Source organism: Trypanosoma cruzi, genomic scaffold, assembly GCF_000209065.1.
Source record: "Trypanosoma cruzi strain CL Brener 1047053517039 genomic scaffold, whole genome shotgun sequence".
NCBI classification, from domain to species: Eukaryota; Euglenozoa; class Kinetoplastea; order Trypanosomatida; family Trypanosomatidae; genus Trypanosoma; species Trypanosoma cruzi.
The window spans coordinates 42,382-55,403 of record NW_001849388.1 but is presented as its reverse complement, the minus strand read 5'-3'; the positions used below and the strand labels follow the sequence as shown (position 1 = coordinate 55,403).

The window sequence follows — 13,022 nt, the reverse complement described above, 5'->3', positions numbered from 1 at the left end:
GTGTCCGGTGATCTTGAGAGGGAGGGAGGAGATTCACAGGATTCAACACGTTCTGAACCGCCAGAAACAAAAAAATCAGCCCCAGAAACACCAGCACCAAAAGTTCAACAACAAGAAGTTATCTCACCACCTCCTAAAGACCCTCCGGCAGGAAGCGAAGACGGTGCTGGTGGTGATGAGGAAGGAAAAGCAAGAGAAGAAGGTGCTAAGGATGCTGGAAAAAAAAATAGGGGTGATGCAACAAGTAAAGAGGTAAAAAAGCCTGAAAACCACCTGATTTCAGTAAAGGACCCGCAGTTGCGTAACAATGAGGGCTTACAGTCACCATCATTGAATGGAACTCATGGAGTTGGAACGATAACAACATCATTAAGTGGCAGTTTGACAGTTAATACAAATCAAAAAGATTTGTCAAGCCCTTTGCAGCCTCCATTACCGAACAGCTCACCGCATGCAATTCCATCATCCACATCTGCAGCTGGCCCTGATAACGAGAAACGTCACGAAAACGGCAATGAAACGAAGAATTCTCAACAGTCTGTGGTAGGAGACATTCAAGAGAAGAAGGGAACTGGCGTGAAAGCTGTCGCTTCAACAAGTGGAGAGGAAAATTCACGATTGTCAGTCACGACACTTGAAGAAATGGGTGATGCAACAAAGAAAGGCGACAGCAACAGCAGTACCGCGGCAACCGTGGCCCTGCGGTCTGATGCTGGCACAGAAGGCACTCCGCCCACCAATCATCCGAACCAACCATCCACTGAAGGCGCCACACCACCCGGAACGAATTCCGATGGTGAAGCTACATCAGCCAACAAATATGATACGGTCTCTCAGAGTGCAGGATCCACAACAGCGCAAACCACAAACGCGAAAACAGGTGACACGGCGAAGCCTGTCGACAGTGACGGCGGCACCGCGGTCTCCCACACCACCTCCCCTCTTTTGCTTCTTCTTGTTGTTGCGTGTGCGGCTGCGGCTGCGGTGGTGGCCGCGTGAGAGTGAGGGAGAGAGAGCCGTGCACCGCCCGCACACACACTCGTCCTTCACTCACTCTCTGTGTGTGTCCCCTTGCATGGACTCTCGCCCTCACCTCATCCCACGAAGCACACACACAATGTGCCCATTGTATATATTGCATGCACACCCATGCAGGCCCGTTGGTGCTCTCTTTTGCACGACACGCACCGCTGCCGTCCTGCCTGGCTGCATGGGCGGAGCACCGTAACTGTTTCTGTTTTGTTTTTATTGCATTGAGTGGGCGACCTCTCTCTCTCTCTCCCTGTGTGTGTGTTTTGCCTTACGGGAGCAATGAGAGTGTGTGCGCTGGTCGTCCCACGCTTCGGCTTTTTGTTTTGTTTTATTTACTTGTGTTGTGGTCGAGTGCACCCATTAGCCGTGTTTTCGAATTGGTGGTCTGAGTTGACTGCGGACGCCTAAATTCTTTTTTTGTATTTTTTTTTCTTTTGAGATATTGTGAGTGTTTCCTATTCTTTTCAAGCCATGAAGTATTTTCTTTTACGTAAAGCATGTGTCCGTTGGTCCACATCACCCCGCTGTCTACATCGCTGCTGGTGCTTCTGTTTGTGATGATGTTTTTGATGTGTTGTGCCGGAGGGTGCTTTGCTGCCAGCCTGACGTACTCCTGCTTCTCGGACAAAGCGATGCGTGCCCACAGGGAGAAGTCGATCCCGGCTGTGGTGAGGGACGTGCCTTTTGGATCTGAGGGTGCGTCGCAGACATGCACCGTCATTGGGAGGAATTGACTGGCGCCCACCCGCATCAATGTGTCGACAAGGGACATGGATGATACCAGGAAGTATTGCAGCTCAGAGCGGTATTACGCAATGAATTCATTGGGGCAATTGAGAGTGTGAAGGTGACGTTTTTCTATGCTGAGAAAAGGGAGGTATTTGTTTTGTTATACTTTGCGGCCACTGTTCTTTAATGGCCTGCGGGCTGTCCGTGGCGATGTGGCCAGTTTTTCCTTCTTTCTGAACGATGCTGTCGTGCGAGAGGTGGTGTTCCCAATAGTCGGATGCTGAGTTGTCGAGGACGGCGGCATTCCCACAGCGTGTGCGGCAGGGCCTCCCGTGGATTGTCGGGGCTCAGCGGCTGGTGGGGGTTGCGGCAGAGGAGTGGCTGAAGGGCTACGGCTGTCATTGGAGCTTGCAGAGGTGCGTTGTCCGTCTTTTGCTCGTTGATACGCTTGACATTTTCGGTAGTGATCTGCGCGTGAGGCACTTGTTGGGAAGACCGTGGAGCTGTCGCAGAATCCACATGTGAGGCCTTCTGCAACGATTGGAGTGCCAGAGTTAGTGCGTCGGGCGTGTGCCTTCATATTGTGGACGGACGAGAAGACGCTGCTGCAGCTTGGGGAGGGCGACGTTGATCTGCTGCTCGTCATTCTACGAGGAGGTGCCGTCGACACGCCAGGTGGAGGTTCCGGAGGAGGTCGAGGTGGTCCTGCCTCTTCAGTGTGGGAGGGCAGCACCACCGACATAAAGGGTTGCTTGTGATCTGCAGGGCGCGTGCCGGTCTGCCGAGGAGTGGGCAGGAGGACGTCAATCAGCCGCTTGTTTGTCGGCAAGGAGTGGCGGTGCTCACGTCGGGAAGAGGTTCCAACGGAGGCAGAGCACAGACGCGGTCCCAACAGCACCGCAGCACAGCCGATCCCAGAGGGCAGGGACGTGGCGCCACCATGCCTCAGGGTATCAAAGGCCTTGGATCAAGAGGGCACCAAGCTGTTTCGCACGGACCACTGGCAGCATGGAGAAGCCACAGTGGAGGGCATGATTGCGGTCCTTCCGTTTGCGGAGCATTTCAGCTCGTGGCAGGCTGCCGCTGCAACACACTCGGCCTGCTACATTCCGTCCGTCCAGATTCCTGTGGGACTGTCACGGCCGCCGCTCGTACGGTGCCTCGGTGCATCTCCAACCATTTGGTCACAGTGGCCAGAGGTGTTCCACACGCCGAGGTGGAAGCATCACAGTCAGCTTCACGCAGGACAACGGCGACATGTTTCCGTCGTGGCAGCATGCCTGCCTGTCGCGGGATGCCGTCCTTCGTCCCTGCAGTGTGGCATGGCAGATGGTGGTCCGAGTCCATGTAAACGGGTGGACGTCCAGTGGGAGACACGCAGTACGCGTTGCGCAGTCACGTCGGGAAACGAGAAGCTGCGGCCGCTGATCCGCGTTGCCTGTGCCGGGTCGTCGGATAGCTCAATCTCCATGCCGCTTGGGGTGGCGGCGAGGTCCTCTACTGCCGTCGTTGATGGTGAGCAACCGTCCCGCAGCTCATGATGTGAATTCAGGACGCCAGCAATGGGCTCTGCAGGAGCAGGGCGACGAATGTTGCTCGCAACGTGAGCCATTGCCGTGGGGAGGTTGCAGAGGTTCACCACGTACATGCTGGAGCAGGCCGGTGGGCACACGCGGAAGACGGTTGTCTCCACGCAGTTGGTGCCAGCAGCGACAGGCGCTCGCACGGCAAGGTGTGGCGCACCAAGATGACCACGCCACCGGCACGCCCACTGCAGGCCTGGTGGATGTCGGTGCAGCCAACGAGCCTCGTCGCTGGGGCACTCTGGTGCCTGCACTCATGCAGGAGAGCCATGTAGGGCTGGTGCTGCGCCAGTCGAGCAGCAAGAGCAATCCTGAAGGGCGAAGGGCCTGAAGTTCTGAGCTGCCAGATAACTACGAGGCCATCCTCATCGGGGCTGCGGCTCTTGCGGACACCACCGCAGCGGGTGATGCCGACGGAGTGACAGCAATGAAACGACTGTGCGGTTCTGTCAGTCGGGCTGCAGGCAAACCGCCTCACCGCTCCACAACCAACAGAGCGTGTGACCTTCTCGAGGGGTGGCGCCGTCGTGTCCCCATCACGCTCGCAGCAATGCCCTGCCACAATCACTCCCACAGAGAGACAATAAAGAGTGTGTGGATGAGCGCCGAGAGCACAGCGACTGTCATCGCCAGAGGAGGCCATCGTGGCACCGTCCGTCACGCGCCAGCACACAACGAGCAACGCCCGCAACCGGAAGTGCAAAAACAGAGGTGAGAATGGTCACAAGAGCAGGCAACACCTTCACACACGGCGGGCATAGTGCAGCCGCGTCATCATTTCAGCACGGGACGCAAGCCCACGCCCCGCTGTCGCCAATGGCATTCATGCAGACCACTGTGCAAATACTTATGTGTGTGTGCTGGAGAAACGGAAAAAAAAGGAAGGAGCACAGGGAGGCACATCAGGAAGGCAAGAGGCACAGCTGGATGGCAGCGGTACATGCGGTACGGCCCCAACAACCTCAACAATCACACACGGTGGCGACGCACTCACATCCACAAAAAAAAAAAAGAAACGAAAACAAAACAGAAGAAAAACATGGCGGCAGAGTCTGGTTGTGTGTGTGGCGCTGCGGGTGTCTGCCCGCCCTGGCCGCAAGAAAACAAAACAAAACAAGAGGGAAAGAAATGTGTGCTCCGCCCCACAGGCCCTCGTCGCACGCCCACACGTCACGGCTCCCTCAGCGCGCCGTTCGTCGCGGCCCCTCCTCATGCGTGCAGCAGGCGAGGCGCACAGGGCCGTCGTCATGAGCGTGTCGGTGGGTGTGCGAGTGGAGCAGTTGGGCGGAAACACACGGCACCCCTCACAGGAAGAGTGCAGCAAGAAACAATTGAAAGAGGGAAAAGTAGAAAAGAAAAAACGTCCATGGTGATTGCCCCAAAAGCAAAAAAAAAAAAAAAAAGAGGAATGGGGGAGTGAGAGATTAAAGAAAAAAATGAAAAAAGTAAAAAAAGAAGCAAACAGCAAAAAGAAATTAAAATACTCACAAAAAAAAAAGGATTTTATGAAATAAATTTGTTCCTATGGGAATATTATTTTTGTGCTCGGGAGGGCGCAAGTGTCCCACGCGGCAGCCGGTCACTCCTCACAGAGCCGCAAACCCCCACAGTCCCAACAACAGAAGAAGCGACGGCAGCAGTCCGCTCCCACGCACAGTGCCGCCATCACCCGTTGCTTCTTCCAAATCGGCACTCCCACCAGTAAATGTCAACGGACGGTTGTACAATAGGACGTTCGACACGGTCACAGACACATCTTCGTCACCCGCTGTGTTCTCTGCATTGCCTCCATCCCCTCCAATGTAGAAGTGAGAAATCCCTTTCGATTCTGTATTTTCCAATTTACTTTGCACACTCTCACACACACGCTGACCATCGACGTACACGGAGCCCTGGGCGCCGTTCTGTAACACAATGGCCACTTGGTACGTTTTCTCTGCCTCCCAAGTGCTGCTGTGCTCCGCGGTTGTTCTGTCACCGCACAGCGCCCGCCACTTCTTTCCGCTGCCGTACGACAACTCCACAAGTTTGGTTACTCCGTCACTGCCCGCACGCACACCCATCAAAGGGACGCTGCCACTCTTCGGCTCACCGTCGATGGACACCGTCGCCAGAAGAGTGAAGTTGTAGTTTGCAAAGTGGTACAGCTGATTCTCCCCCTGCTTGCCAACGGGCCACTCCGCCCCTGCACCACGTCCTTTAAATGTCACGCCATCGGAAGGCTCTGTCTTTTTTGCAGGACCAGTTACTGTGGCGTTCACCCCGAGGTACTCGTCCCTCCATTTGCCATCAGAGAAGTTGCCGGACAAAAAGCCAACCAGCCCAGCTGTGATCGTATCAGTAGTGCTGCAGGGAGTGCTAGTTGGACGATCCTTCTCAGTATTTGAAGGAGTGCACAGCTTGGAGACACGGTCGTCCACTTCCTTCCAGGTCGCCAGCACATCCTTCACACGCTGCAGCTGCTCAGTCAGAACCACGGAGACCACACCGGATGATTGACTGTACCCATCGTCCTTCTTCTTCTCGTACAGCGCAATCAACTCATCCTTATTATTATTATTAGTTCCACTTTTGTACAGCAGGGAGCTGGCGGCAGCGTCATCATCGGATACCGGCCCAATATCAACAATGTGCGTATTGTCCGTCAGCCAAAGATGGAGTTCACCCTTTCCATTGTCTTTTTTACTGTCCCCCTCGGAATATACCGGCAGAGTGACAAGCATCACATTTCTCTTATCTTCAACACCGTCAATCGTCGCTGTGATGAACCCGCTTCTAACGCCCTTCTCATGTCGCTTTTGGTTGTTGCCCCACACGCGCGAGAGTGTCCCGAGTGCCTCCGTCCACGAATCCCCCTTGTCACCGGACTCGTACACCCTGCGGCGGCCATCATCACACGCAGTCATCATCATGAGTTTTCCCTTCTCCCGCTCCACGACGGAGGGATCACTGCAGCCATAGGCAGACATCCCCTTCGACAGCGTCCAAGTATTAGTATCCTTGGAGGAGTATAAGATCAGAGAAACGTTGTTATTCTTTCTTTTCTCTTCTTCACTTTCAGTGCCGTCCTCCTTCACGGCTTCCAACGGGAACACAAGCGTATCGTCATCCATCTTAATACCCGATCCACCGCTTCCAATGAGCTGTGGCCAGGATTCGTAAAGTTCTACAAACGAAGTGCACGGGAGACCGTCAGTATCTTCCCAAACAATTCCTTTGTCCTGTTCTTCACTGACATTCCCCTTTACCAGCAAAAGACCCCATGAATCCGCGCCAGCCCCACCCTGACAAACAGCGACATTTTCCCTGATGTAAGTTCCAACAAGCATGTAAATATCACTTCCCTTCACAACTGTTGTTGGCAGGCTCACATATACGCTGTGGAAATTTTTGGAACCAGCGCGATTCGTTGACTGAGAGGGGCATTTGCCTTCTTCGGAAGAACATTTCTCCAGTGCCTTTGTCCTCAAATTACGTCCACCCAACATTTTTAGGTTTTCACCACTCAACTCAAGGAGCTCCGAGGCAATCTCAGTAAAGTAATAGTCTCCTCCAACTTCATTCTTCTTCTTGCACAGCGCCTCGGCAACGGCAAACACTTTACCATTCACCTCAACAAGACTGGGAGCATAGAGCAAACTCACTGTTTCTTCTTCTTTCTTATCTCTCCAAACAAAATGTTTTCCCAGTGAAGATCCCTGATCTGACGTTGGCTCATCAGCTTGCGCAGCTCTTCCAGTGTTGCAGCACATCATCACGACGAGGAGGAGCAGCACCGCAGAGCAGAAGAGATGCCGGGACATGTTGGGCCTCTGCGGCTCACTCTCTCTTCCTTCCCTCCTCCTTCCGCTGGATCCGGTCACGCGGCGACGGTTGTGTGTGCGGAGTGCCATGACAGCTGCAGAAACACGTGAGAGCATATAAATATGTGTGTGTGGGCGGTGTGTGTGTGCTGTTGGTCCTTTCAGTGCCTTACAATTTCACAGTAGCGTTTAGTGCTTGTTTGCTTTCTTCGTAAGAGAATGAAAGAAATGAGGAAAAACAGGCTAATAAAAAGGGATGAAAGAATAAGCACCGACACCTACAGTAGGCGGCACCGTCATCCCCGCCGCAGTCATTCCCAACAACAACAACTCATGCACACAGACGCACTGAATGAGAAGGAAGAACAGTGCACCGATAACACACAGCGACTGCCACCAATAGCAGTAAGAGCCACAGCGGGTGCTTCTGCCACGCGTCAGCACGCACCGAGCGACACCCATACCCAGCAAAGCAACCGGCGGAATGCAAAAGAGCACAACGACCCTTCGCAGCACCCGCGCGCTGCCGCCAGTCCTTTTATTGCTGTCTCCTCTAGCACACCCGCTCCTCAACCGCCACAGGCGCACATCGCCCCGCACAGGCAAAGAATACCCCGTCGGCAAGTTCACAGCAAGAGAGACACTTCGGCACGTGCAGCTGCTAAGAGGGAATCAATCCACACTCGCCCAAGGCAGCCTCAACAACACTCACTGATTGCACGCCGCCAACATCACACCAGCAGCACGTCGTGAAGGCATATGAAGGGCTCACATCCTCCCTCCTCGCGAGGGCCGCCGCAGCCAAAATCTTTTGCATGTGTGCGTTCTCAGCGTTTACACCGCTCCACAATGTGAGCGAAATGGTGTATATGTGGTTGTGTGCTTGTCAGCGTATATAATTAAAGAGCATCAATACGGTACAAGAGAGTCAGAAGAAAGCAACGGCAGAGAGAGGCAGATAGCACACACGCAAATTACTCATATCATCACATACAAACACGCAGCCCGCGGAATGGGTGCTCTCAACCACAAAACAATGAAAAACAAAACAAAAAGCCGAAGCGTGGGACGACCAGCGCACACACTCTCATTGCTCCCGTAAAGCAAAACACACACACAGGGAGAGAGAGAGAGGTCGCCCACTCAATGCAATGAAAACAAAACAGAAACAGTTACGGTGCTCCGCCCATGCAGCCAGGCAGGACGGCAGCGGTGCGTGTCGTGCAAAAGAGAGCACCAACGGGCCTGCATGGGTGTGCATGCAATATATACAATGGGCACATTATGTGCGTGCTTCGTGGGATGAGGTGAGGGCGAGAGTCCATGCAAGGGGACACACACAGAGAGAGTGAGGGAAAGACGAGTGTGTGTGCGGGCGGTGCACGGCTCTCTCTCCCTCACTCTCACGCGGCCACCACAGCAGCAGCAGCCGTACACGCAACAACAAGAAGAAGCAAAAGAGGGGAGGTGGTGTGGAAGGCCGCGGTGCTGCCGTCACTGTCGCCAGTCGTCGCCGTGTCATTTTTCATGGCTGTGGCTTCGACTGGTTTTTCTTTTGGATTGGCTTCTTTACTTTCATTTTGTTTTTCTTCTGCTGTCCCTGCACCATCAGCTGCTGGATCATTGTTGGGCATGCGCTCTTCAGTGCTATTGTCAGCTTCATTATTGGCGGCATCACCGTTTGCCGTGTGTGATGGTGGCCTTGATTCTGCATTGTCGTCTTGGACGCGTTGTGGCGCTTGCACGGGTGGTAAATCCTCAGTGCTGGACGGTCCATTCATTGTTGCTGGTGGTGGCGATGGTGTTGCCGTTTGTATTCCTGCGTCGTTGGCTGGACTTCCACGTGTCTCTGTTGGTGCCTCATGACTTAAGTTTTTTTTGTCTCCTGTTTTTTTTGGTTCTTCTTCCGCCTTCTCTTCACGACTGTCGGATTGGCTAAGAGGATCACTTTCGTCATCTTCCGGTGAATCATCGGAGGGTTCATTACTCTTGGAATTATTCTCCAAGTTGTGTTCTTCACCGCTCTGAGTGCCAGGGCTGCCAGATGAAGAAGAGGAAGAAGATGATTGATCAACGCTTTGGTGTTGGGGCTCGGTTGTTTTACCGTCCGTGTGATCCCTCTTATCTACTTCCTTTCCTCCATTTGGATCCAACCCTTCTGGTTTTCCCTGCTGTCCTTCTGTACCTGATCCTTTGGGCTTCGGCGGTGATGCTTCTGGCTGACCTGCGACAATACCTCCTCCTGGACCAGGCGCTGCACTGCCCTTCGTATCATTCTGCAGTGGTTCCCCGGTATCGTGAGATGGGCCTGTAACACCCATTTCTTGTTCATCCGCAGCTTCAACCGCCTTTATTAATGCCATTCGAGTGGATAACACCTCGCAGTCCGCCTTTAGAGACACGCCGTCATCTCCACCATTACTCGTGTGCCTCAAACCGTTCCCTCCACCCTCACTGCAGTAATCGTCCATCGCGCGTCCAAAAACCGCACCGCACCACAGCACGCAGAGGGCACACACCAGCAGCACACGGCCAGTCATCATCATCGCCATCATCACTCCTGTCAGTTACGTGTAGCCTTCAGCACAAACTAACAACACGTCAACGCAGAGCCGAAGCAACAAAAGAAAAACCACCGCTACACCACACCCAGCCACCGCACAGCAACAAACGCCAGCAGCTTGCACACACTATAGAGAAGATGGAATCAGTGCAATTGCAAAAACACACCGCCCCGCAAATCAGAAGTTATAAAAAACAAAAAAACAAACCCAAGGCTCCGCTGCGCATGCATATGATTATGTCCGGAATGCGTTCAACGTGGCGGTTGTGGGAAAAACGCGGAGCACACAGTACGGCAGCTGAAGCAAATAAAGCAAAAAAAGATCATCATAATTACTCATACTTTATACATCGCACCACAGTAGACGCGCACAAATCCCCGTGGTTGAATGCTGGCACGCACAGCCCGCATACACCTCTTCAGCAAAGGGTGGTGTACGCCAGCGTGGATACGGCGAGCAGCAGCGGGGCACACACCCACGCAGAGCTGCTGAGGCTGCCGTCGATTTCGCGAAGACGTGACGGTGCGCGGGTGGTCGTCGTAGTTGGCGCCACTGTATTCCTGGTCATATTACTTGGTGCCTCTGGCGCAGTGGTCGTGGTCGTGGCTGGTGCTTTTGTTGTAGTGGTCGTCGTCGTCTCGAAGGTATCCTCAGGCGTCACAATCTTTTCAGAATTATCTTTATCCCCCGGATCCGTCTCAGTTTTCTTGCTAGGCTCAGTGGCTGGTGCAGGGGGTAATGAACTGGCGGTGTTTCCCTGCGCCGCACCGGACTCCTGGCTCCGTGAACCTGACTCACCGTTACTTCGAAGTGCTCCCTCTGCTGCAGCGGACGGCGGACTGGTGTCCTTTCCCCTCGCATCAACTTGATTCTCCGGATCCAGAATAGTGTCTTCTTCTGGAGAGCGCAATTGAGTTGCTTCGGCAGCATCTTGAGTCTTAGGCTTAGTCTCAGATGTAGTGGACGGCAGGCTGGCGCCTTTTCCCTCAATTTGAGGTTCAGTCGGGGCAGTGTCTACCGCGCACACGGACAGGCAGCAGCACAGGGCGAGCACCAACAGGGCGCACAGCAGACGGCACATCATAATCGTGAGTGTGGTCGTTCAGTGGTGTGGAGCTGATCTGCACAGTGAGGGACATGGAGAGCAACAGGGGAGAAGAGAGGTGCGGCAGACACACACAGAGGGCACACCACATGAGGAGAGGGCAGCGGCCAGGCATGCACCGTACGCCGCACACCACGCACGACACACACTCCAATCCACGGCAGCAGGCACACACACACGCACAGCCCTGCACTCTTTAAGAATTATATTGTACAATTGTTGTGGTCAGTGCATGCGGTCACACAGAAAAGGAGTGAGAAAAGAGGAGACCACTACGGCTAGACATCAGACTGTAGGCTACCAGAGGGACGAAAAAGGCAAGAGGGCCGCGCCGCGTCGGCAATCGGTGCGTCACTTGCTTGCAGACCAGGCGTCGTGCGCGATTGGTGTCGCTCATTGTGACGCATACGCCCTCGTAGCCCCAGAGGGTGGGACCGCCAACGCCAACCCAAACACAGCTGTCAACACGCCATTGCCACAATCGTGAAGAGCCGGCTGGCACCACACACGGCAAGAGGGACACACCAAGACACGCCATGCACCAAAGGGGCGCATCAAGCCCGCAAACAGTGCGCACCGCCCCAACACCGCAGGGCCCTCCCGCACGCACGTACGCACGCACCATCCTCCTCCTTCCTTATCTTCGGCACATTGCCGCCACCTCCGACACCTGCACCTCACAATACCAGAGGGAAAAACCGAACAGCTGAAGCTGCAACAACAACAAAACTGCCACCTTTTTGCGCTGACGCCACTGCACGAAAGGGTGCGCCGAAGACGGGAGTCCATCGCGCAGGAGACGAAAATGAGCCCAACGAGACACCCAAGAGCCACACGTTGGCAGTCTTGTCGGGGCTGCCCCAACGCAAACACAACAAATAGTGCCGCAACCACGGAGCCATGCACCCTGACCCACAGCGTGTTTTCACAATCAGAACAGCAGGGACAGAAGGAATTAAGACACACTACCCACAGTGCAGCAAAGCACCCGAAATACACACAGCCAATCAAAAAGTGATGCAAAAAATCGGGAATGCAAAAAAAAAAAGGGCGCATGCAGATTAAAAGCCGAAGCACAGAAATTATTTGAGGTCCACATTCTCGCAATGACGCACACACACACAAAAAAAAAAAAAAGCAAAGTCACAAAAACAAGCAAAAGTGTAAAAGATAAAGCCGCATGCACCAATTACGGAGGCAGAGGCAGCCGTTCCTGTCCTTCAGAGAAACAGCTACTGGCACGACCCCGCCTCCATTGGAGAACATTTCCTTTACTTTTTACTCATGATTAGAGCACGGTGGTTTCCCCTCGTCCCAATCGCATCAAAAAAGGAGTGTATACATGTGGTGCTGGGAAATGTCTTTTCTTTCCATGTTACTTCGTTCACACACAGTTTTCACGGAAGCTAAACCCTCCTAGCAATAAAACAAAAACACCTTTTCCCAGAATAACAAACAATGCAATAAAAGACCGGTCATTTTGCCCATCACCCGCAAGCAAAGGAAACGGGGAATGCGGTGAGTGTATTATAGTGTTATTGCTACGGTTTTGCACATCTTGAGTGCGGGGTCAATCTGCCAAGTAAATACTGTCGCCCTGCCGCAGTTTGATTGCGCCCAGCCGCCGCGGCCGCTCAAAGAGGCACCACCACTACCGCCGCAGCGACCACAACAAGAAACACAAAGGGAATGAGGCCAGCAGTAGCATCTGCCACACCGCCATCACTGTCGGCCTGCTGTACCAACGCATCGGGTATCGCCTGAAAATCGACGCCGTTGACGGACGGAATCGGAGTGGCAGGCGCGGAAGCACTGGGAACCACCGCTGGGCAATCCGCCCGCGGGTCGCCCTCCGCTCCTGCAACGTCCTCGCCGGGTGATGGCGAAAAAAAAAAGCGTCGGGCCGGAGGCTCTGTTGGCTCCGTCGCTTCCACTGCCATATCTCCTCCCTCGCCGCTGAGTGTTGTCCTCACTTTCGGTCCGCACCCCCGGATCACCCCTCGGACCGGCATGAAGGCCACCACCAGCGACACCCGCAGCCGAAGCACCGGGAGGCTCCTTTTCAATGGAGGCACCAGACGCCACAGGAGACAACTGTGGACGAGTATCCTCCGGAGAAGGCGACCCTGAAGCAACCGCAGACTCTTCTGCTTCCTCCTCTTGCTCGTCACCATGTCCACCCACCAACGCACTCGGAATGACAAGA

The 13,022-nt window shown here is 54.1% G+C and overlaps 7 protein-coding genes across 7 annotated transcripts, besides 7 other annotated features; 1 reads left to right on the top strand and 6 right to left on the bottom strand.

The window, feature by feature from the left end:
• On the top strand, window positions 1–999 carry Tc00.1047053511057.60 (mucin-associated surface protein (MASP), putative; the record flags this gene model as incomplete). The annotated part of the gene is made up of 1 exon (XM_802353.1): window positions 1–999. A coding segment is annotated over one exon (999 nt), but the record flags the coding sequence as incomplete, so codon positions are not given.
• Window positions 1–1,365: a sequence feature (areas merged during assembly that could not be assigned to a particular haplotype. This can correspond to areas where the two haplotypes were merged or to regions with more than two copies in the genome that were merged during assembly.).
• Window positions 1,366–9,541: a sequence feature (areas not merged during assembly with more than two copies in the genome that could not be assigned to a particular haplotype).
• On the bottom strand, window positions 1,922–2,503 carry Tc00.1047053511057.50 (uncharacterized protein; the record flags this gene model as incomplete). The annotated part of the gene is made up of 1 exon (XM_802352.1): window positions 1,922–2,503. The coding sequence occupies one exon, from the start codon at window positions 2,501–2,503 to the stop codon at window positions 1,922–1,924; it is 582 nt and encodes a 193-aa protein (XP_807445.1).
• Window positions 4,345–4,381: a sequence feature (T-rich).
• Window positions 4,725–4,842: a sequence feature (T-rich).
• Tc00.1047053511057.40 (trans-sialidase, putative) lies at window positions 4,931–7,264 on the bottom strand (the record flags this gene model as incomplete). Its single annotated transcript, XM_802351.1, has 1 exon — window positions 4,931–7,264. The coding sequence occupies one exon, from the start codon at window positions 7,262–7,264 to the stop codon at window positions 4,931–4,933; it is 2,334 nt and encodes a 777-aa protein (XP_807444.1).
• On the bottom strand, window positions 8,551–9,702 carry Tc00.1047053511057.30 (mucin-associated surface protein (MASP), putative; the record flags this gene model as incomplete). The annotated part of the gene is made up of 1 exon (XM_802350.1): window positions 8,551–9,702. The coding sequence occupies one exon, from the start codon at window positions 9,700–9,702 to the stop codon at window positions 8,551–8,553; it is 1,152 nt and encodes a 383-aa protein (XP_807443.1).
• Window positions 9,542–9,589: a sequence feature (heterozygous, Esmeraldo-like haplotype).
• Window positions 9,590–10,499: a sequence feature (areas merged during assembly that could not be assigned to a particular haplotype. This can correspond to areas where the two haplotypes were merged or to regions with more than two copies in the genome that were merged during assembly.).
• On the bottom strand, window positions 10,130–10,795 carry Tc00.1047053511057.20 (mucin TcMUCII, putative; the record flags this gene model as incomplete). Its single annotated transcript, XM_802349.1, has 1 exon — window positions 10,130–10,795. One exon carries the CDS (start codon window positions 10,793–10,795, stop codon window positions 10,130–10,132), a length of 666 nt encoding a protein of 221 aa, XP_807442.1.
• Window positions 10,500–13,022: a sequence feature (heterozygous, Esmeraldo-like haplotype).
• Tc00.1047053511057.15 (uncharacterized protein) lies at window positions 11,210–11,872 on the bottom strand (the record flags this gene model as incomplete). The annotated part of the gene is made up of 1 exon (XM_802354.1): window positions 11,210–11,872. The coding sequence occupies one exon, from the start codon at window positions 11,870–11,872 to the stop codon at window positions 11,210–11,212; it is 663 nt and encodes a 220-aa protein (XP_807447.1).
• Tc00.1047053511057.10 (surface protease GP63, putative) lies at window positions 12,451–13,022 on the bottom strand (the record flags this gene model as incomplete). Its single annotated transcript, XM_802348.1, has 1 exon — window positions 12,451–13,022. A coding segment is annotated over one exon (572 nt), but the record flags the coding sequence as incomplete, so codon positions are not given.